A 23,508-nucleotide genomic window follows, 5' to 3' on the forward strand; every position below is an offset into this window, starting at 1 on the left:
AGCACCAAAACTTACAGAAACAGGCCTGCTTGGCTTGGGTGGTAAATAAATAAGCCAGTTACACATTTCTTGGATGGCAGGCAACTTTTGTTATCATAGCAACTCCCCCCATCGTTTGCTCTGCTTGCACAAGTTATCAGCCTCTGTCCCAACCCCAAGCTACCTAAGGAGGAGGAGGCGGGTCTTGTTTGTTCCTTATTTATAATTAGCTTCTAGTGAGGGGGAGGGACAGGCAGGGTTGCCTCCTGGGCAGGCTGCTTGCTGGAGTTACATCCACAAATGCCTCGGAAGCAGCAGGCTGACTGCATCGTTCTCTTCACATTCCTGGGTCTGTCTGGGCTGGTTGGTGCAGTTACCAGAACATACCACATTGGGATTGTGGAAGAATACTGGAACTATGTACCCCAAGGGAAGAACGTTGTTACTGGGGGGAGTTTCTCAGAAGACAAGTGAGTACATTTGGGGTTCTCACAGACTCCTGGGTTCGCTTTTTTTGACTCTGTGTGGAGAAGTTTATAGTCCTTAAGGTGTCATGGTGGGGGTGAGCTGATCTAAACCAAGTGGAGGGGTTTCGTGGTTGTTTGGAGAGCCCTCACAAGGGTAGGTATGGAACGGGGAAGAGGTTTTCTTGGCTCTGCCTATTTGTTGAACCTTGTCTGTGAAGTGCTATATATACAACCAGGCGTTTTTGAATAATGGCTTACTCTTTAGAAGGACAATTTTCATCGAGCACCACTAGGGACTTCCAGGGAGTTCTGGATGCTGTTAAAAAAAATATGGCAACCCTTGGAATGAGCATTTGAGAATTTTTAAGAATTCTTTCCTGTTAAAACACAATGTTTTCTTAGTTTTTATTTTTGGAATGAAATATCGTAATTGGAGATAAGTATGCTATAAGTAGTTAGTTTTGGTTTTGTTTTGCAACGTTTAAAATGGAGGCGATTACATTAGCTTTGGCTGGTATTTTAAGAGTTTCCCTAAGTTCTCTTAGAAATGGGTTTTTCACTAGTGACAGGTTTGTTTCAGCTCCGACTCATTCAATCTGAGGGCAATATTCTAGTTCCCAGGCCCGTGGCATAGCTGGGTGAGATGGTGTCAGAGTGTTGTGTGTCCTTGATTTTTTATTTTTTGTGGAAAGTAGCCCTTGCTCTCCCTTTCTCTCTCAGGGTCCAGTGTCTTATGTCTCTTATTTGTTCCCTGGAGCTCCCTCTTAAGTCACCTCCCAGCTCCAGAAGCTGTAATGCATACATTTAATATTGTGGTTCTTAGAACATCTTTTGAGATGTTCTGGCAATCGCTGTTGGATATTCAGATGCACTGGCTTCTTTCTGATAGGAAGAACCCAGTTCCTTCAACATCCAAGTTCCATTTTCTAAAGACAAAGTTAGTTGCTAAGATTCAGGAATACCATGGAGTCTTCCAGCAAGTCTTTAGGAGCCAGGTCCCCCTGCCCTGGGGGAAGACCAAAGATCCAGTTGGCTTAGACGCATAGCTTCTGGGTTTTCTAACAATACAAAAGTGGCATAGTCACGTTTGGTTAAAGAAGGATGAAACTCATGCCAGCCAGGCTGCCAAGAAAGACTCTTCTTTAACCTTTGTACCAGGAAACTAAATGTCCAGGGGGGCTGTTTCCGAAGAAAGCTCTTGACTTCTTTCAATCTCATATGTGCTGGCCATTGGTTGTGGTAGTCTTTACTGTGACAAATGGTTATGGGACTGACAGGCTACCCTAACTGCTAGTATCCTTCCCTAAAATAGAGCTCTGCTGTCCTCATAAAGGGCTCAATAGGAAATAGTCATTGTGAGCAGCTGTTGAATGTGAGACTGTTCAAGATGTGTACCCTGAGCATAGTGAATACAGTCTTTAAGCACAATGAGACATTAGACTGCCTTTCCACATGGTTGAGTAAAAAGCTTAGAAGTCCATCTTTCTCCTAAAATGTCAGTGTAGCTGTTTGTGAGCATTTATTCTGACCCAGGAGTTCCACCAGAGACTTTCAATTCATGATTGTTTGCAGATGGTATTATTTCCACTTTACAAACCAGGAACTGAGACCTTGAGGTTAAGTACTTGTTGGAGTTTACAGAGTAAAGGCAACACCAAAGTCACATTTTTTCACCATGCAACCCATTTCTTGGAAAAGGTGATCCTTTCCCACTGCATTAAACTCAGCTGTGATGACAGCCAGGGATTCCAGTAAAAAGAACTTTCTAGAAAGTCCCTATTCTTACCAAAAGTAGGTTTAGTCTCATGGGTCACTTCCCAGAGAGACATTGAAAATGATCACTGGTGTCAGTGACCAAACCAGTTACCTGGGTTCATTCAAAAACCCAACATACTTTAAATACTCAAACACTACGATGCTCTTTCCACAAAGCTGAGTGCAGGAAGAAGTTAGCGGCTCCCTGTTAATTATTTCAGCCAGAAGAAGATACTTTGATGAACATACAATAAAGTGTTTGAAAATAGTTATGGTGAAAAAGAAAAAAAGAGAATAGGCATGACTAAGACACAGTTTGGTGTCAGCTTAGAGTAGGATAGTTTAACAAATGCTGTGGTCCCACCTGAGAGGACTTTTGCCCTTTAGGCACAGGTGGCATTCTAGATGTCATGCCTGTAATGCCCAAGTCCCCAAGTGTGTAAAGGGATGGTGTTTATGCAGGGCTGCCTCCTGACTCTTAAAAGGTGAGCCTGGGTTACATGGAGCATAGTGGCTTTTATTAGCAATCATGTCTGGCAGTGCTACTGGTATGGCAGGTGGCTCAGGGCAAGTCCCTAAGAAGGCACATTTGTAGTGGGCTGCTGACTCTTGCTTGAAGAATACAGGACACATGTCATGATTCACAGGTGTCACAGCTGCCACAGGTGTCACAGGTGAAGATGCCACAATTGTGGGACATATGGAGCTCAGTGTGTGTACTCTAGTTTGTGCCATTTCCCCAGAAGCAAGGAGTCATCTTGAATAATGTGACCATGCCTCTCATTTGGCTTCTGGCACTTCTGAGGATGTTCTGCTGTTGAAGATATTCAGACCCAGACAAATGCCCAATATTTGGAGAGCCAGGTGCCTAGTATCTCACTAGGAGTGGGAAGAGCCTGAAATAGGAATCAGGAGACCTGACTTCTAGTCCTTGCTCTGCCCCCAACTTGCTGTGAAACCTTAAATAATCTCTCTGAACGTCAATTTCCTTAATTTGTATAACAAGGGAGTTGAAATATAATCCCTAAAGTCACTTGAGAAGTGTAATTCCAAGGAATCAAAAATAATTTTTGAAACTGAATGAGAAACATCTCACCTGACTCTCCAGTTCTAGAAAGATTTTTGCAATGGTGAGAGAGAGATGATTTGCAAATGTTCAGTCTAAGAATCAGAGTTGGAGAATATCTGAGAGTAGGGATATGTGACAATTTTGAAGTATTCTATATTTTTCTTTGCCTATCCTTTTTTTTTTCCTGTTCTTTAAGAACTATCTCCAATTCTTCGTGCAAAAAGCATTTTCCCACAACCCTGGGTTATTCTGATCTCTTTCCTTCCTCACTGTTCATGGAACTTGGTGTCTTCCTTAAGCCTTAGACACAGCGTTTCCTCTCCCCACATTGGTGTGGGGGTGTTTGATGTACACTGGTCACCTCGGCAACTGAAAGATAAGCACCATGATGGCAGAGAGGGAGAACCAGAGTGTATTTAGTAATGCCCACCCCCCCCCCCCCAGCTTTGACGGTGATAATAATCCACAAAGGACTGAGCACAAGGCTATTCATTTGGAATCATTAAAAACTAATCACTTTGTCAATTTAGTTATTCTAGTTGCTTAATCTTTGACTATGGGAATGGCAGAAATGAGGGGAACCGGATGGTGGGCGCCAAAGTTTCCGTGATGTAAAAAAGGCTTGGAAACCAAAATTAGGCAGTACCAAGAGCCTAATAAATACTGATTCACAAGGATGGGATAGGAAATAAATTGAGATCATTTTGCCAAGACTCCATAGCAGTCAGATGGTATAATTTAATTTTCCATCTTGGTACCTTTGCTTAATCATAGAGTTCAGAAATATAATTGATACTGTAAGCACTAATATTTCCTAGAAAACATAAAGTTTAGGAGTTATATTCTATTTAGAAATATTTTATCCAGGTGAATATATTCCTCTCTGCTCCCCATTGGGCCTAATGGGGACACCGGGCTCCTTTGATTTGCCTGGGGATGGTGTCAGCATTTGATCCATTCGTGCCTGTCCTGTTCTGGCTCATAAAGTGCTTAATTAAGGTGTTCCTGTGCTTCAGTGGTAAAGCCAAGTCTTTAATGGAACCAGAGTGGGGTCACCTTATTTAAAGCTACAATTCTCACCAAAGACCTCATTAGGCAACCAACACACATGCAGGTTTCCTCTTCCCAGTGAAATGTAGGGTTTTCATGGGTGCTAACTCACAGGCAGAACCACCCTTGGACATGAGTGAGGCTGACCACTGCTCAAACCCCAAGTTTCAGGGTCTGGTAAGGAGTTCACTTAACTATATCACTGTGTCAGCCCAGTTGATGGTAAAGATTTTGGGTACCCCCCTGAAGCAGATCCTAGGCTAGGCTCAAGGGAGAGACCTATATATCCACCTGAAAGAAGAGCCAACTGAAGGGAAGCGGGCGGGGGAAGAGAGTCTTGTAGGCTTTGAAATAAAGGGAAGGGTGTCAACTCATTTGGGCTTGATCTTAGAGGGTGACTTTCAAATTTCTACTTCTGTTGGGTCAGCAAAAAAATCATGTGCTGGTTCTGATTCCATATGAAGATCTTGGAACTACTGTTATTCCCTGTATTCTCTTATAAAAGAATCCCAGAGGTTGGCAGTCCAAGGCTGGTGAGACAGGTGGTATGATAGGATTTTGGGGGCCTTCTTTATTTTTGAACCATGATCCTTAGCATGTGACTTCACTCCGCAAGGAAGTTCATGGTCACAGTATGGCTGCTGAAACTCCAGCCCTCATGTCTATGTTCCAGGAAGGAAGAGAGGAAGGGAAAAGTAGAAGGGTACAATTCCTGCTGCATTAGCCCATTAGCCCTTTAAAGGGCTCTCATGGAAACCCCATACAACCAATTCTATGTACATCTCACTGGATACTCAAAGCCAGAAAGGGGGATTAGAAATATAGTCTTTTAGTTTTGTGATTTGTTTCTGAGTAAAAGCAGGATTTGATTCTGTTACTAGGAAAGAAGCGAACATGAATATTGCAAAGCAGCAGGAAGTCCCTGACACCTTCCCGACCTCAGTTTTCCCTGTTTCTCATCCTTCACAAATACCCTCTTAGTCCCTGTCTTCATTTTCCCACCTCCAGACAGTGGGGTCCCAAGGCCTGGTTAGTGGGATTTGAGAGAACTCACAGACAGTATAACAGCTAACTGTCCCTGCGTCCTCACTCTGTTTCAGGCATTGTCATAAAAGCTTTCCATGCCAAGAAGTGGGGTGACAGATGATCTGTCCCTGGTTGGGGGACAGGGAGGCCCAAGGTGGGTTTCTCCAGCCAAGTGTAGCCAAGCAGTGGGCTAACAGAGAAGCTAAGGCAGCCTGGCTTGCTGGGGAAGAGTGGGGCTCTTGCATCAACTGACAAGCTTACGATTCTTGTTCCACCAACTGAGTAACTAATTGAATCTCTCTTTGCCTCAATATGCTCATCAGTAAAATGAGGATAATGATAGTACTTGCTTTGGGGGTATAGGAGTTTCCTTTGGCTGCTGGAACAAATTACCACAAACTGGGTGGCTTAAAACAACAGAAACTTATTCTCTCCCTGTTCTGGGGGCAGAAGTCTGAAGTGAAGATGTCAGCATGGCCACACTCCCTCTGGAGGCTTTAAGGGGGAATCTGTTTGCTGACTCTCCCAGCTTCTCGTAGAAGCTGCTGGTAATCCTTGGTTGTGGTGGCATTGCTCTGGCGTCTGCCTGCATTTTCCTATCACCTTCTCTATGTGTGTCTGATCTTTCTCCTCATCTCAAAATCCTTAACTTAATCACATCTGCAGACTCTTTTTCCAAATAAGGGGATTAGGACTGGGACTTATCTTTGGAAGCCATTATCAGCCCACCCGCAGCGGGGATGAGGAGGCTCAGATGACACAGGGTCTGTAAATGTGCTCAGATGCGCTGCCTGGTACTGGGTTAGCGTGCCAGAGATGTTAGTCATCACGATAGCTCTGCTATCTCAAGGGGTCTCTGGAGAGCAGGAGCTCTGTGGGAAACAGACCGCAAATGGTCACAATTCCCTCTTTCTAATTAGAGCTTTGCCATAACACCCACTGGCTGAACACCCACTCTCCCAGACACTGTGCATGGGGCTCCACATCATCTCATTTACTCCTCATGATGGCTCTGTCATGGTCACCAGTTTTTAGCCAAGGAAACTGGGGTTCAGAGAACTTATTTCCCCAAGATCTCGCATCAAGTAGACAAGCTGGGATTCAAGGTTGTTCTCTGTTCTCCTTACTGCATGTATTTGTTTTTAAGCTACCTGCATGGGTTCTGAGGGGCTTCTGTGGACATAAAGTGGGAGAAGGAAGAGCTCAACACTTGAGTGGTGCCAGGGGAACCAGGGCGAGAGACCGTGTAGAGGAACGCATCCCTTGGGAGGCTTAAAATGTATTAATCTAATTAGGGAGGACGTGGCTACATCCAAGTGCAACATGCATCACCATCTCCACCCTCCCTTTTGCCAAGTAGCCCGTGCCCCAATCTAGTCCTGTCTTCTCAGTGTCCCTTCTCAAGCTCAGGCAACAGCACTGCTTGTCCTTCTTGAAATCATAATGGTCTCACACGTGTGCTCTGACCTCACCCTCTGCTGCTGTCACCTTCACCCCACCTCCCCTCCACACGCTCAGACCTGCAGGATCTGAATGGTGCAGTTGCTGCTTAATGTAGCAAATTGGCTGCTGCTATTTACTTTCCAATGTGTGGATTTTGTCTTCCCAGCCAGATGGTAAGTCTCTTGAGTGCAGGGACTGACATTCATACATCTTGGCCCCAGTTTCTGGTTTAATGTCCCATATGGTGCAGAGGTTTAACAATTGCTCAGTTGAAGGGATGGGGAAAAATCTGACTGAAAGATCCAGGTTGTGGGAGACAGGGGAGCTGGTGAGGTGCACACCCCCTGTGAGCTACCAACTGCTCGGAATCTGACTTGAAAGCGCATCTCTGCACTGGCTAGACGATTCTCCTGGGCAGCTTCCTTCTAGCAATGGTTAATCTCTCCTGCTCTTAGAAGCCATCTTCCTTCATGGAACTGCCCTTGACCTTGGCAATGTAAATATTCTACACCCTCCTTCTGTCTTTAAAGCAGTTGCTCACGTGAAACTTTCCAACCCAGCTGGATTTCTTCACAGCATAAAATGGACACCTCTTCAGTTTGAGTCAAAACGCGAGAATGTTGGTTGGGATCAGCCTGAGGGGTAGTGATTGCTCAGTGCCTCATAGTGGGGCCGTCCTGTGGCTGCACTGTAAGGACAGAAAGCCCACCAACACAGGCATTCCACCGAGTGCTCCCCACTATGTCAGAGGCTGCTTTCTGTGGACGCCTTCCTCAAAGTTACCCATTTGTCTTGTTCCTTGTGCAAAGGTTGCTTCTTCCAGGACTCACAGGAGATGGAGCTTCTGTCCCACGTTACAAATGTATACTGTGTTCTTAGGAGTGATTTGCTGCGGAGACACTGAAGAGACTGATTTCTCTTACTTTCCTCTGTCCCTATCTTTTCCACTTTGAGTAGTTCCTATGGTTTCAAATAGTTACTATGTTCTAGTTTCAAATAGCTACTATGGGTTTTGGTCTGTATTGAGTAGTACAGAAAGGTGATTTCCCAACTTGTATGTGCACTCAGCATTGTGTTAGTTAGACCAGGTCAGGTTGTGCTATAGCAACAACAACCCCCAGATCTCAGGGGCTTAACACAGCAGAGGCATATTTCTCTCCACTCAGGTTCATAGAGGACCATGTGGCTCTAGGACAACTGTCCTCCTGGGACAATTAGTAAGCCAGGCTGCTGGGATCGTGAGCCTTCACGATCTTCACTGGAGGCTTTTTCTGCTGCAGAGAATGTGAGGGGGTCTTGCAATGGCAATTAAATGTCCTGGCACAGAAGTGACACATGTTGCTTCCACTCACAGCCCATTTGCCAAAATTCCATGGCTCTATCTATCTGCAAAAGCTCTTTGGTCCCCCTTTCTGCTGGAAGGAGAGAATCAGCATGGGTAAGCACTGGACAGCTCCACTGTAGAGTTGTTTGGTGAACTTAGGGAAAATATAGAGGCCACACCAGAAAGTCTGATTCAGTTGCCCTGAAATGGGACCCGGGGACCTAAATTTTTGGCAAAAGTCCCTAATAACTCTGATGCAGTTGGATACATGGGTGGGCATTTGGGAACTACTGCTTTAGAAAACATGATCCCCTCTCAGGGTGACTATTGGCTGTCTCTGTGATAAGACTGACACTCGTCCAGGAATGTGCAAGACAAGTCAATATATATAATCAGTGCTGAAATATGCAGCATATGCATTAAGTGCTGTGGGAAGTCAACAAACATTTCCCCTCCTTCTGATATGCCTGCCTCTTGTTTGGGTGACTCTGCCAGACAACTTGTACATGATAAGGAACTCTTGCTCCACGTGCATTTGCTTGTGTGTGTGTATGTGTGCGCGCACGCGTGCGCGCTCTTGGGCATGCTGGGAGCTCAGAGTAGTGTAGAGATTCAGTGTCTATGTTTCCCCATTGGAATGACAGGGCCCTCCCTATGAATAACCTCATTCTAGCTTTTTACCCATCAGCCTGAGCCCAGAGAGGACACAAGTGGTGCTGAGTCTAATCCTTCCTCTGTCGTTGCCTTACTGGGTGGCCCAGCGTCAGCTATAAAGCCAGGTAACCCTGCCTACCCTGGGGCTAATTAGCCAGCCTGGGGATGACTCAGTTCTTCCTCTGCTTCTGCCTCCTCCTTCCCGGAACAGCCTGTTCAATTAGGACTTGTATTCAAATGTTAGTTAACAAAAGCCTGGAAAACACTGGCTCAAATGTAGTTTTTGGCTTATGCAAAAGTCAGAGGTTGGCAATCTTCAGGGCCCAGATTCCTTTGGCTTTCCACTTGACCATCCATTCATCGGCTGTGACCCTCTTCCCCCTTCTCTCGAGATGGCTGCTGGAGCACGTCATCATATCTCCATTTCAGGCATGAATAAGGGGAAGAGCAAAAAACTACAAGGCTTTCTGCCAGCTGAGTCTAGAGAACTACCACTGAACAACACATGCATACATCTCATTGGCTAGAAGTGTGTCGCATGACCATCCAAACCTCAGGTGAGCTTCTATCACATAGTCCCAGTGTCAGGCACCCAGACTTTTCATCCCATTTCCTTACACAAGGAAATATAGGCTTCTGCCTCACAGATCAGAAGAGGACCGACTCTAGCTCCCAGGCACACTTGCAGGCTCAGTGGATGCACAGAGGCAGAGGGCCGAGTGTGCACACACCCGACTGCCCAAGCCCTCAGTCCTGACGTCTGAGAGTGGACTTGTCAAACCGGAGGCTGAGCAGTGATTCTCTTCCCTCCAACTCAGGCCACAGGCACTGTGCTCCCTCTCAGGGTGCCACCCCCCACCCCCCATGGAGGAGACCTCACCCAAACAACACACATTGTGGTGGCAGGTATGTTTTCAGAGGGAGAAGGCAAACAAGAAGTGAAATTTGGTCCCTCAGTTGCCCCTCTTTTCTAAATAAAATTGTTTTTATTATGAAAGTAAATAAAAGATGCATAGTAAAACACTCCCATGTACAGAAGACAGTGAGTAAACATCTCATTCCTTCTGGCTGCTGCCTTTGGCCTCAGTCTCATGGCACAGAGGTTACACCTTTATGGTTTCCATGGCCAGTTTCCAAATGTTTTCTTTGCATATATGTATATATGCACATTGTTTAAAAAACATAGAAATGGGTCACACTTTACATGCTACCTGCAGTTTGCTTTTTCCATGTAGTATCTTGGTGATCATGCCATATTGCCACCTGAAGAACCCCCTCATTCTGTTGTGTGGTTATGTGGTAGGAAGGTGCCAGAATTTCTTTATCCAGTTACCAGTTGAAGAACATTTTGGTCTTTCCAGGCTTTTGCTACCAAAATCATTGTTGTAACACTCCAACCCTTTTGTCAGGATTCCTGTCTTGTGAGTCTCATTTTCTGGGTGTTGAATCTGGCAGGTTGGGGAGAAAGAGCTTTGCTGTCTCTGGGAGGACTAGCCCTGTGGTCCCTGGCTCCTCTGAGGGAAGCCCCAACCCATGTTTTCCCCTTTTTCCTAGGAACATCTTACCTACTGACTCCACTCCAAGGGCAGGGCAGGGTTGACACATGTGGGTGGCTGGGCAGGCTAGTAATCTGGTGCTCTGGGAAAATAAATAATATTGGGGCTCCTTCAACTGATATTTGGAAAAATACTTGTTCAGCTCTTATTTGGAGGCAAGGCTGAGTGCTGAGGAGAGAAGAAGGTGGCCTGGTGGTGGCAGTTCTCACTGTCCTCTTGGTCACAAGAAGAAGGAACCCACTCTACAGCTCACTGGAGCAATCCTTCTTGGAAGGGATTTCAGTGACTACTTGCACACATCCCCTGGGGTCTCCTCCTTCCACCTCTCAAACCCCCATCTGAAGCAGCTGATTCTTTCTGACCATATACAATACCTATCCCCAGAGAAGTTCTGAGAAGTTGCTGTTCTCTCCACTCCCAGTGTCATGTCCAGTTAATTTTATCCCCCCAGCAATGACATCCAGCTCCCCAGTGATGTTGCAATGCCCTTTAGAGCTGAAGCCTAGCAGCTCCACCCCTTAGTTTGGCTCGGCTGAGGACCCCTGGAAGTTCCCCTGCCTCCAAGACTAAGGCCGGTCTCTTTAAAAGGGGCTTTATTGCCACAGGTTTGACCATGTCCTGTGACCATATCAGGTGGTCTGGAGTAGGCTGGATACCCCAGCTGGTTAGAACAAGGAAGTAATGACGTTGTGAAGAAATCACTTTTCAATTTGATTTTAAAACCATGCTATGTTCTGTTTAAATGCTTTTCTTCAAAATTTTGTCATTCTATAAGCTTCTATTTATAAATTGCAAAAAGGGAAGGTGGCTGCATACCCTGTTTGTCAGCAGGTCCCTGGGAGCTAGAGAACAGTCTTTGGAAGGCACATCCAGCAAACCAAATCTCATAAGGTCACAGGTTGGATTTCAGAGATGGTCGCTGGATGTTTTCTGGTGTCCACAAACTCTGCCCTGGACCCAGCCATCATCAGATAGAACAACTTATGTATTTTGGTTACAAAGGGGACCTGACGAATGAGCATGAGGAATTCATCCCCTAGCTATTGCAGCAATGACAGAACAACTCTGTGTACGTTCTGCTCGTAGTGGTAGTATTATGTCATCTAGTTGTAGAGAAGGCCATACCCAAAGACCCCAAAATATCGTGTTACCTGGCTGTCTGTGTAGAGCAAAGAGAACAACAGTGTACTGAATATACCTCCAACCCCACATCCACAGTAGACACCCCGGGTGGTTCATTCTTCCCCTTGACTGAACTCAACCTTGACTTTTTTTCCTAGGCAGTCACTACCAACCGGCCCTATCTGGTGTGCAAGTTAAAACCTATTTGCCATGGGGCGCCTGGGTAGCGCACTCGTTAGGTGTCTGCCTTCGGCTCAGGGCGTGATCCCGGTGTTCTGGGATCAAGTCCCGCATCGGGCTCCTCCGCTGGGAGCCTGCTTCTTCCTCTCCCACTCCCCCTGCTTGTGTTCCCTCTCTCGCTGGCTGTCTATCTCTGTCAAATAAATAAATAAATAATCTTAAAAAAAAAAAAAACCTATTTGCCATCCCCGACCTAGAGAATATTCAAAGTCCAGTATGGCAACATATACTTTTCTGCAAATATAGTTTGCAAAATTATCCCAGCTTTAACTTGCCCATCTGGGGACAAATTCAAGGTTTTTCTTTGTCTTTATTCCAAAGCCACTAAGCACCAACACTTGCAGGCAATTACTCAGCACTACAATAAAAAAGATATTTGAAGGATTTTTGTCTTCAATTAGCTCACAAACCAGAGATGTACATATCTTACTGTGACACGTGTTGGCAAGTGTGTTATTAGTGCTTGAACTGTGTGTGTATAGAAGGGGAAAGGAGGAAGAGTTGGAACTGACCCGGAACGGTGCTTGGCAGGTAGAGAATGAGGGATACCACACAGATGCGGGAAAAGAATGTGTACAAGTCTTGGAACGCTGAAAGGACATGGTGCGTTCTGGGAAGACTGAGCATGAGGTCTGGTGGAAGGGTGAGGCCATGGGAGATAGGCAAAGAGGAAATGAGGAAATGAGCCTGGAGAGATGACGCACCAAAGAAGATCGTTCCTACTTTGACTTGAGCCATTGGATCCCTGTCCCCCGCTTGACCCAAACACCCTCTCCTACGCCTGCCTGCACTTATTTCTTCTGCTCCATGGCGGGCTGCATGCCTGGGCACCTGACGAGCTGCTCTCCAGCTCCATCATCCTGAAAAGTCTGCAGGGTGGGCAAAGCTGCCATTCATGCTAGAGACTGCTGGGCAGTAGTAGGAACTGCTTAGGAGCTTGTATCTGAGTCACCGGTATACAAACACTAGATAATCTCATTGAGGAAATGAGGATGAAGCCCTGAAAATACCTGTCTTTGGCTTTTTGATTGATAGTGCTTTCCCCAAACTTCATGAAGCAAACATAAATCCATTAGTCAGTAGAGAGGCTCTCAGACCTGATGTGACTCCATCAACTCAACTGGCACTTAATCATATACTGCTGAATGTCATTACTTAATTTTCCCATTAGGTCATAAACTCTTTTGTGTCCCTGTATAGCACATTGCAAAGTGCTGGGAGCGTGGCAAACACATACTAAGTATTTGTGAAATGAAAAAGTGAAGGGGAATGTGTTGAAATGAAAAGGGGCAAATGGACAGCGACACTCCAGAGTATTCTGTTTAGTTGTAGTTTGGTTGTGGATACTATTTGTGTCTCTTGTCTTGTCACTTAACTCTCTTAGCCTCAGTTTCCTTATCAGTAAATTGAAGATAGTCTTACCAGCTCTACAGAGGTTACAGGGTTATGTCCAACACCAAACAAGAAATCATACATGCAAGCGTTTTATGAACTGTTAAGGTAAGCTATTAAAATTTTCTCTTAATGCCATATAATTATAAAATATTTTCCTTCTTACTTTTAGACTTGCAACCTTATTTCTCGAAAGAGGGCCCAACAGGATAGGTGGTCTTTACAAAAAGGCTGTTTACAGACATTACACGGATGAGACCTATTCCACAGAGATCCCCAAACCTCCCTGGCTTGGATTCCTGGGCCCTATCTTGAGGGCTGAAGTGGGTGATGTGATTGTCATCCATTTAAAGAACTTCGCTTCCCGACCATACTCTTTGCATCCACATGGCGTTTTCTACAACAAAGATTCAGAAGGTAAATATAAATCCCGTATTATTGGTGTCTTGCCTCTATTTTGTAAGTAAGGCAATTGTCAGCTACAGTTAAAGGGATCTAAGAGACAGTGATTTCACATGTTCATTTGTCTTTTCCCCATCTTCTTCTCTCCCCATCTCCATCTGTTGCTCCTGATAGAGAAAACTCCAGCAACACTATCAACCAACTTGACCTAATTGACATCTATAGAACATTCCCCTCAATGACTAAAGAACGCACCTTCTTTTCAAGAACATATGGAACACTCCTCAGAATAGACAGTAGGCCGTGCATAAAATAAATCAACATAAATTTAGAAGAACAGATAGAATGCAAAGTTATTCTCTAATCACAATGGAATTCAATTTGATATAATCAATGAAAGAAATCTTGCAAATTTTTGCAAACATTTGGAATTAAACAGTACACTTCTAAGTAACCCGTAAGTCAAAGAAAGAAATTACAAGATAAATTGTAAAGTATTTTGAACTCAATAAAAATGGAGATAAGACACACCAAAATTCATGGTATATAGCTAAAGAAGTACTTAAAAGGAAATTTAGAGCTGTAGTCACTATGTCAAGAGAGAAGAAAAGTCTCAAATCAATAACATAAGCTTCCACCTTAAGAAACTAGAAAACAAAGAGAAAACAAAACCTAAAGCAAGCAGCAAGAAGGAAATAGTAAGGACTGGAGCAGAAATTCAAAGAGGGAGAAAACAGAAAACTAATACAAAAATTGTTTAAGCCAGAAGTTGGCTCTGAAAAAGATTAACAAAACTGAGAAAACTCTGTCGAAGAAAACGAAGAGAGAGGGCACAAATTACCGAAGTCAGGAATGAAAGACGGAACATCACTTTGACCATACAAAAATTAAAAGGATTATAAGGGAGGATTATAAACAATTTTATGCCAAAATGCTAGACAACTTAAATGAAACTGACAAATTCCTAGAAAGACAAAAATTACCCAAACTGACTTAAGGATAAATAAAAATTTGAACAGACCTATATAATGTAAAGAAATGGAATTAGCAATTAAAAATCTTCCCTAAAAGAAAAACCCAAACTCAGATGGTTTCATTTATAAATTCTATCAACTACTAAAATAATAATAATAATAACGCCAATCCTTTACAAAATCTTTCAGGAAATAGAGAGAGGAATACTTCCAAATTCATTCTATGAGGCAAACATCATCTTGATACCAAAGTCAGATAAAGACATCACAAGAAAACTACAGACCAATATTCCTCATGAATGTAGACAAAAAAATTCTTAATATTAGCACACTGACTTCAGCAACATATAAGGAGAGTTATGCATCATGACCAAATAGAATTTATCCTATTATGGGAAGGTTGGTTTAACACTCAAAAGTAAATGAATGTCAAGGTGCCTGGGTGACTCAGTCAGTTAAGCATCTGACTCCTCATTTTGGCTCAGGTCATGATCTCAGGGTTGTGAGATGGAGCCCTGGGTCAGGCTCTGTGCTGAGGGTGGAGCCTGCTTAAGATTCTCTCTCCCTCTGGGGCGCCTGGGTGACACAGCGGTTAAGTGGCTTCCTTCGGCTCAGGGTGTGATCCCGGCGTTACGGGATCGAGCCCCACATCAGGCTCTTCCACTATGAGCCTGCTTCTTCCTCTCCCACTCCCCCTGCTTGTGTTCCCTCTCTCGCTGGCTGTCTCTATGTGTCGAATAAATAAATAAAATCTTTAAAAAAAAAAAGATTCTCTCTCCCTCTGCCTTTGCCCCTCCCTCCCACCCTGCTCATGCACTCATGCTCTCTCTCTCTCCCTTAAAAAAAATTTTAAAAAAATTAAATGAATGTAATACAACATAATAAAGGACAGAAACCACATGATCATTTCAAATGGGCAGAAAGGCATTTAACAGAATCTAGTACTTACCAAATTAAAAATTTCCAACAAACTAGGAATAGACAGGCACTTACTCATCCTGATAAAGTTTATCTAAGAAAAACCCACAGCTAACATCACCCTTAACGGGAGGGAGACTGAATGCTTTCTTCATAAGACTGGGAATAATAAGACTGGGAATAAGAACAAGAATGTCTGCTCTCACTGCTATTATTAAATATTGTCCTGAAGATGCTAGCCAATGCTAGACAGGTCTGCTAACAATAAACTAAGTCTTTGTTTCTCTAGAACATCTTTACTTTACCTTCCTTTTTTGAGGGGTAGTTTGCTGGAGATGGTATTCTCCATTTGTATTCCCCCCACCCCCAGCACTTTGAGTATGTCATCCCCGTCTTCTCGTCTCCAATATTCAGATGGGAAGTCAACCATTAATCATGTCAATGCGCCTGTGTATGTGACGAATCATTTTTATCCCACTTTCAATATTACCTCTCTGCTGTTTTTTCCTAACAATTTGACAACAATGCATCTATGTATAGATTCTTCGTATTTATTCTACTTGTGGTTCATTATGCTTCTTTGATGTGTAGATTAATGTTTTCCATCAAATTTGGAAAACTTTGGGCCATTATTTCTACAAACTTTTTTTTTTCCTGTCCCTTTTTCTTTCTTTTTTCCTTTGGCAGGCTACTATTACACATGTTAATACGCTTGATGTTGACCCACAGGTCTCTGAGGTTTTGTTTATTTTCTTCGATCTCCCCCCACCTTTTTCAGATAGGATAGTTCTGTTGCTCTATATTCAAATTCACTGATTCTTTTGTCATCTTGAGTCTGTTGTCAAGACCCTCTAGTGAATTTTATATTATTTATTGTACTTTTCAAGGCCAAAACTCCAACTTTGTTCTTTTTATAATTTCTACCTCCTTGTTGAGGTTTTTCCATTTGTTGAATCATTATGTCCTACTTTAATTATTTAAACATGATGTCTTTCAATTGCTTGAACATTTTTATAATAGCTGCTTTAAAGCTTTTATCTGCTAAATTTCACATCTAGAGACACTTAGAGATAATTTCTATTGGCTGCTTTTTTTTTCTCTAAGAATGAGTCACACTTTCTTGTTTCTTTGTATGCCTCATTTTGTTATTGTTCTTGTTGTTGAAAACTGGAAAATTTTAAGCATATATTGAAGCAACTCTGGATTCAAATCCTTCCCTCATCCAAGGTTATTTTTGCTGTTGGTTTGCTTTTCTGTTTAGTAACTTGCCTGGGCTAAATCCAGGAAATCTGTCTTCCTTATAGTGTGAGGCCACCAAGGTTTCTGCTTTTTTTTTTCCTTCTTTTTCTTGTTTTTATTTACAAGGCTGGCTTCTAAGGGGTCACCTCTAAATCTGCTTAGCTTTGAAGTCAGAAAATGCTTGGAGAGAGGTTGTGTTTAAGCATCAGGAAGTCCTCAATTCTCTGTAGTTAGAATTGTGGGTGGATAGAGAAGCCATTCAAAGTTTAGGTGGTTTTTGTCTGCCTTGGATTTTAGTTTTTGCTGGGCCTTTTGCTTCTCCTCTTTGCAAGCACACAGCATTAGAGTCAGCTAGGAGTAGGCAAATAACTGATGTTCAGCAATTTTTCAAGCATAAACATTGCTGGGTGACTTTATTTGATTTCCAGAGCAATGAAATGGTTGGTTTTCTCAATTTCATTCAACTTTACGTTACTTTTGGGGGAGAGGATTTGCTGACCTCCCCATTCTCTTTCAATGAATTTTTCTCTTGGCTACCATTGCAAGTTTACTAGTCTGAAATTCCCTGCTCAATTCAGCTTAGTGTTTACTGTGAACTAGACCCAATGGTGGATACTGGGGCTGCAAAAATGAATAAATACATAGTTGTTGCTTCTAAGTTCATCTGGGGAGTGGTTGAGAATGAAGTCAGAAGAAGTCCGTAGGTGGGATTAACCCTGATTAAGCAGTTCTTAGTTTATCAATGTCTATGCTAGAGCTCTTACATACAATAGCTCACTTAATAATGGAATTAGCTAGTGCTTTCTTGGTCTCCGTATGAAACATAGTTAAGTATTAGGACTATTTAAAAATAAATTTTATTGGTTTTTTTAAATTCAGAAAAGCATAAAGAAGGGGTAAATGTTTCACATTCTGATTCCCTACTTATCCACTAAAATGAGCTCAAAACCAAAGATTAAATGAAATGTAGTATATGAACATGGTTAGAAAATTTTAGGAGCACCTGGGTGGCTCTGTTGGTTAAGCGTCTGCCTTTGGCTCAGGTCATGATCCCAGGGTCCTGGGATTGAGCCCCACGTCGGGCTCCCTGCTCAGCGGGGAGCCTGCTTCTCCCTCTCCCTCTGCTGCTCTCCCTGCTTGTCTTCTGTCTCTCTCTCTGACAAATAAATAAAATCTTAAAAAAAAAAAGAAAATTTAAAGAGTACAGAGAGGTATAATAAGAAAAGTAAAAATTCTTACTTGTCTCTTCTCTGAAAAGCAATCACCTTTAAAAATGTCTTGTAAATTTCCCTTAGAAAATTTTCTACACATATATTTGTATGTGTGTGGTTATGTGTATCTGTATTCTTGTTCATTTGTACAAAAGAGATTATACTGTAATGCTGTTATGTATTCTCTGTTTTTTGTTTTTACTTCATCTTGGAGATTTTCTCATATTAGCACACATAGAAAGACCTACTTTTAACAGTTGTGCAATGTCCTGTCATATGAATGTATCAGTCTAGTACATTGATGATTATCAATGATTGATGATGATTGTTAGGTTGCTTTCAGTTTGGGGTTGATACCAGCAATTCTACAATGAATATTCCAATTCATGTATTTTGAAGAACATTTTCAAGGATGTTTCTAGAGTAAATTCTTTTTTTTTTTTAAGATTTTATTTATTTATTTGACAGAGAGAGACAGCCAGAGAGAGAGGGAACACAAGCAGGGGGAGTGGGAGAGAAAGAAGCAGGCTCCCAGCAAAGGATCCTGATGTGGGGCTCGATCCCAGAACGCCGGGATCACGCCCTGAGCCAAAGGCAAACGCTCAATGACTGAGCCACCCAGGTGCCCTGTCTAGAGTAAATTCTTAAAAGTAAAATTGCTGGTATATTCATATACTCTTTCTTCTTTCTTTCTTTCAATACAAATTGGCAAATTGTCCTCCAAAAAATTGCACATTTACTCTTCTTCCATTTGTTTATGAGCTGGCCTGTTTCTCCTACAACTTCACCAATCCTCAATATTTTCAAACCCGATGGGGTGAAAACTTGTATATTTTAATTTCTAAAAGCCCACACATTCTAGATTACATAAAACCAAATGAATGGTTTAAAAATATTCTTATATTGTTAAAGTTGCCATTGCTCAAAACCTTTGACAAATCAAAATCCCTTCCTGGGAATGACTTTCAGAACAACTTAATAAGCTACCCACTCCAAATCACTTTTTACTTCATGTTTACAGTATAGTTTGGATTCTAAATGATCTTCCTCACCTTGAGTGGTGACACTAAGGATTTGTTTGTGGACTCTAGCCCTTCCTTTCAATAATAGCCATCAATACCTCCTAATAATAATGAGCAAACAGAAAGCACATAAATAAATTGTGAATAAAAGAGTCTCTAGAGAAATTAGTATTTGTACTGATTTGTATCATATAATCAAAGCAAAATGAGTGATCTCAGTTGAAGCCTCTAGACAAGTCCACTGTTCACCCACCCTCCCCCAGCTACTGACTCTCAGTCTCTCCATATATAAATTCAGAAGCTTCCAAGCCATGCATTTTATTCACAAGGCTTTGGTGTATGGTGTACAGTCATGCCACTCATTCATTATTTTATTCAACAGATATGTACTGAGTACCCACTACACTAAGCACTGGGGTAGACCTTGCATATAAAATTATGAACAAAAAGAAACCTGGTTTTTGTGGAAATTACAGTCTAACATGAGAGACAGATATTAATCAAAAAATTATATATACAATATTATACACATATAATTAAAACCTTGGGCAAGTGCCATGAATGAATAACTGATGTTTATTGAAAGCTTACGATATGCCAGGTGCTGCGCTAAATGTATTGTAGATCTTACGTCATGTAAGCCTCAACAACTCTATGAGATAGGTATGATAATTATCATCCTCTTACAGATAAGAATCTAAGCCTCCTAGAAGAGAAGGAAATTGCCCAAGTTACAGCTAACAAGTGATGGAGATAGAATTTGATTCCAGGCAGTCTAAATTCAATGGCTCAGAACTTAACCATTGGCTCTACTGCCCTTCTCTCTGTATGAATAAATTTTAAAAAACCGACCTAGTCCACGGAGTTCAGGATTGCAGGTTTGTTGAATGGATTGGTGAACAAGTGAAACAATGGAGAATGAACTTGGAGTGTGTCTACATCCATCTCCTCAGCCCCTTGGACCCTCCAGCCTTCTTCCCAGTGCCATCCAGCTCCTCCCAGTCCTTCCGGGACCCTACCTTCTATCCAGGTGGTTATCAAACTAGTTTTAGCAGTGGACTTTCCTTAATTGAAAGATCTTATGCAATCTTAGTTTACAAAACAGAGAAGGAGAATGCCATGCCTATGCACCCCTACCCCCCTGTGGTAGACTCCCCCACACCTAGCAAAACCCCAATTATGTTCAACACGTCACCCTATTTTACTCTCCAGTTGTCCCATTCTGGTCGGCTCAACAGAACTGTAAGATCTCTGGAGGAAAGGTGAATGTCTTACTCTTCCTTCCTATCTTTCGTGAGAACTCAAACAGGTGCTGAATCTGTAATAAGTGGCCAAGAATTTCATTATTTTTTCTACTGTTTCTTTCCTTCTTTTTTTAAAAAAGATTTTATTTATTATTTGAGAGAGAGAGAGAGCACGAGTGGAGGGAAGGGGCAGAGGGAGAGGGAGAGGCAGACTCCCCACTGAGCAGGGAGCCTGGCGCAGGACTTGATCCCAAAGCTCCTAGATCATGATCTGAGCCAGTCAGATGTTTAACCTATTGGCTCTACTCTCCTTTGCTTCTTGAATTGATGTTAAGTGAGGTAGATTCAAATCTTCCTGATTGGTACAAGAGGCCCATCAGGAGGGGTCCTTACGAACATTTATTAAGCATCTGGTTTTGTGCAGGACACTTTATATACATTTTGTCAGCTAGTTTTCACATCCCTGTGGGGTAGATATCAACATTCTAGCTTCACTGATAGAAAACCAAGGCACTGAGAGTTTAAGTAACTTGCCTCAATCCCATGGGAAATAAATTTTAATTCATAGGCATTTGATTCCAAAGCTCTGGCCCTGCCCACTATAGCATGTGATCTCTGTATGTTAACTATGTTTTATCTTTTCTTGGAAGGAGCCCTATACCCAGATGGAACATCTGGAAGGAATAAGAATGATGATATGGTTCCTCCTGGCAGAAACTACACCTATGTCTGGCCAGTGAGAGAAGAATATGCCCCTGCTCCCGCGGATGCCAATTGTCTGACCTGGGTGTACCATTCACACATTGACGCTCCTAAGGATATCTGCTCTGGCTTAATTGGCCCGCTGCTGGTGTGCAAGGAAGGTAAGGACCCCCTCCACCCCCCCAACACACACACACACACACACACACACACACACACACACACAGAAGCCTTTTCCCAGATGTGTTAAAAGGTGTGTAAATTTTGGGACTTGTTTTGCCTCCCTCCTTTGCTCCATATAGAAGGTGCCTTTTCTTACAAGCTTTCTGTAAGATCGGGGAGATTCTTCTAATGTAGGTCATCCTGACACCACAGCAGGGACAATAATTCAGACTTCTGTCAAGGAACCATCATCACATTCTGAAACTTATATGCTTTAAAAAAAAAAAAAACCAGGGACATATCATATCGATAGCCATTCATGTGAGCCCGACACCGCACATAGGGAAGTGAAGAATGTAACCAAATGGCCAGGTTTGCTTTTGCTTTGATATTTCACCTGCATAATCACTTTGTGATTTTGTTCCCCATTAATCGTGTTAGTGTGTCTAACACGTGTTGTCAGTAACACTGGCTCCCTTCAGGAGCAAGGTTTTCAAGTCTGTGGTTGTGAAAGCTTCTGTTTTATGACTTTTCTCTTCTGCAACTCTGTAATTTCTGTTAAAATCCTTGCTGCTTTCATGTTGTGGTTACTCTTTGACTGACTTCAAATTTACCTGATACAATTGGCAAGAGGCAAAACTCATCTTGATTTAATTCACTTTGAACTTTTTTCTCCACTCCTTTGGATGTTCCCCCCAATAGGTGTCCTGAATAAATATTCAGGGACAAGGACAGATGTGGACCGAGAGTTCATTATAATGTTTACTCTGGTTGATGAAAATCAAAGCTGGTACCTTGATGAAAATATCAAACATTTCTGCACTGACCCTGATTCAGTTGACAAAAAAGATGCTGTTTTCCAGAGAAGTAACAAAATGCATGGTGAGTGTCTCCTGTGTTAACAAATATATACTGAATGCTTTTTGTGGCTCTGCTACTACGAGGGGTGAAGAAACACAGAAATGTTCAACCTGGTTTTCTAGGATTGATAACTCAGTGATAAAAATGGTTAGAAAGTGATATGAAATGCAATCCATATCAGAACATTAAACAATCTGAGAAGAGGGGTGCTTGAGTGGTGCAGTCGTTAAGCGTCTGCCTTCGGCTCAGGGCGTGATCCCGGCGTTCCGGGATCGAGTCCCACATTGGGCTCCTCCGCTGTGAGCCTGCTTCTTCCTCTCCCACTCCCCCTGCTTGTGTTCCCTCCCTCGCTGGCTGTCTCTGTCTCTGTTAAATAAATAAATAAAATCTTTAAAAAAAATCTGAGAAGAGATGAGGCAATAGATATCAGCTAAATGGGGTATGACAAGCTATGGTATGGAAAATGGAAGGATTAATGTTATAATTAGGAAAGAAGGTGAGCCTAGAGAGGATGGGTGGTTTTATATTGACAGGAGAAAGGAGAATGAATTGTCATCATGTAACAATCCTGTGGTTTGCAACTTTTTACATTTATCCAGTAACCATTTTCGGAGTGACAGCTAAATTTCAAAAACTATGCTGTATACTGTGTTTAAATACACACTTGTGAATTTGTTATATTTCCCAGCTATTCTTTTTTTTTAATTTTTAATTTTTAATTTTTTTTTTTTTTTTTTTTGAGAGAGAGAAAGAGAGAGAGAATCTTAAGCAGGCTTCATGCCCAGCATGGAGCCCAACAAAGGCTCAATCTCATGATTGACCATGACCTGAGCTGAGATCAAGAGTTGGATGCTTAACCGACTGAGCCACCCAGCCTCCCAGACAATCTTTCAATCAACATTTATTGAACATTCACTATGTGCCAGATACCATATTCGAAAATAGTGAATTTCTTTAGTTATCCTCTCCATTCAGACAGACCACTTACCCACATCTGTTTTGCAGAGTAGTGGCTTAATACAGAATTTTAGGACTTGGGGATAAGTAGTCTCATTTCTCTATTTTCCCAGAGAATTCTAGTAAACATAAAGAACATCTTCAGGGTAAACAAATGCCCCATGTCATTCATTGATAAATTTCCTCCATATTTGCTTGTCTGTCTCTCAGAATCCTCCTAAACAAGCAGCATCAGTGTAGTTATAAAATCATAGGAGAGAGGGAAGGAGCTGAAGATATCGGACCTCCCTCATTTTACAGGTGAAGAAACTGAAGTGAAGAGACTATCTATGACTTGCCTAAGGTCGAAGTGATATTTAGGGCCAGAAGTGCCTGAGAGAAGCTGAGAGAGAAGCCCCAGAGCAAATAAATGTTAGTTTGGTTGTGTTTGATTCCAAAGTGTGTCTAGGTGTGAGTGACCATATACTGACGATTTCTGCTGCATCGCACATCCTCTCTGTTCTTTCTTTTTTTCTTTGGTTTTTTTTTTTTTAGTTACCTCCCATTCCTTTATTTTTTTTCTCTTCAAAAGATAATCATGTTTATTTTAATTTTATTTATTTGTTTGTTTTTATTATATTAAACTAGCCAACATATCATTAGTTTTTGATGTAGTATTCAATGATTCATTAGTTGCCTATAACACCCAGTGCTCATCACCACATGTGCCCTCCTTAATACCCATCACCCCGTTACCCCA

General features: G+C 42.3%; 1 protein-coding gene across 1 annotated transcript in view; it reads left to right on the forward strand.

Moving 5' to 3' along the window:
- Positions 1-243: 243 nt before the first annotated feature.
- HEPHL1 (hephaestin like 1) overlaps positions 244-23,508 on the forward strand; it is an 85,421-nt gene continuing 62,156 nt past the window's right edge. Inside the window, exons 1-4 of the mRNA XM_026505337.4 lie at positions 244-449; positions 13,250-13,494; positions 20,738-20,950; positions 21,654-21,833. Of these exons, the coding sequence (XP_026361122.2) occupies positions 280-449; positions 13,250-13,494; positions 20,738-20,950; positions 21,654-21,833 (808 nt within the window). The 5' untranslated portion in view covers positions 244-279. The remainder of the gene's footprint in view (positions 450-13,249; positions 13,495-20,737; positions 20,951-21,653; positions 21,834-23,508) is intronic.

This window comes from Ursus arctos, unplaced genomic scaffold, assembly GCF_023065955.2.
Source record: "Ursus arctos isolate Adak ecotype North America unplaced genomic scaffold, UrsArc2.0 scaffold_22, whole genome shotgun sequence".
NCBI classification, from domain to species: Eukaryota; Metazoa; Chordata; class Mammalia; order Carnivora; family Ursidae; genus Ursus; species Ursus arctos.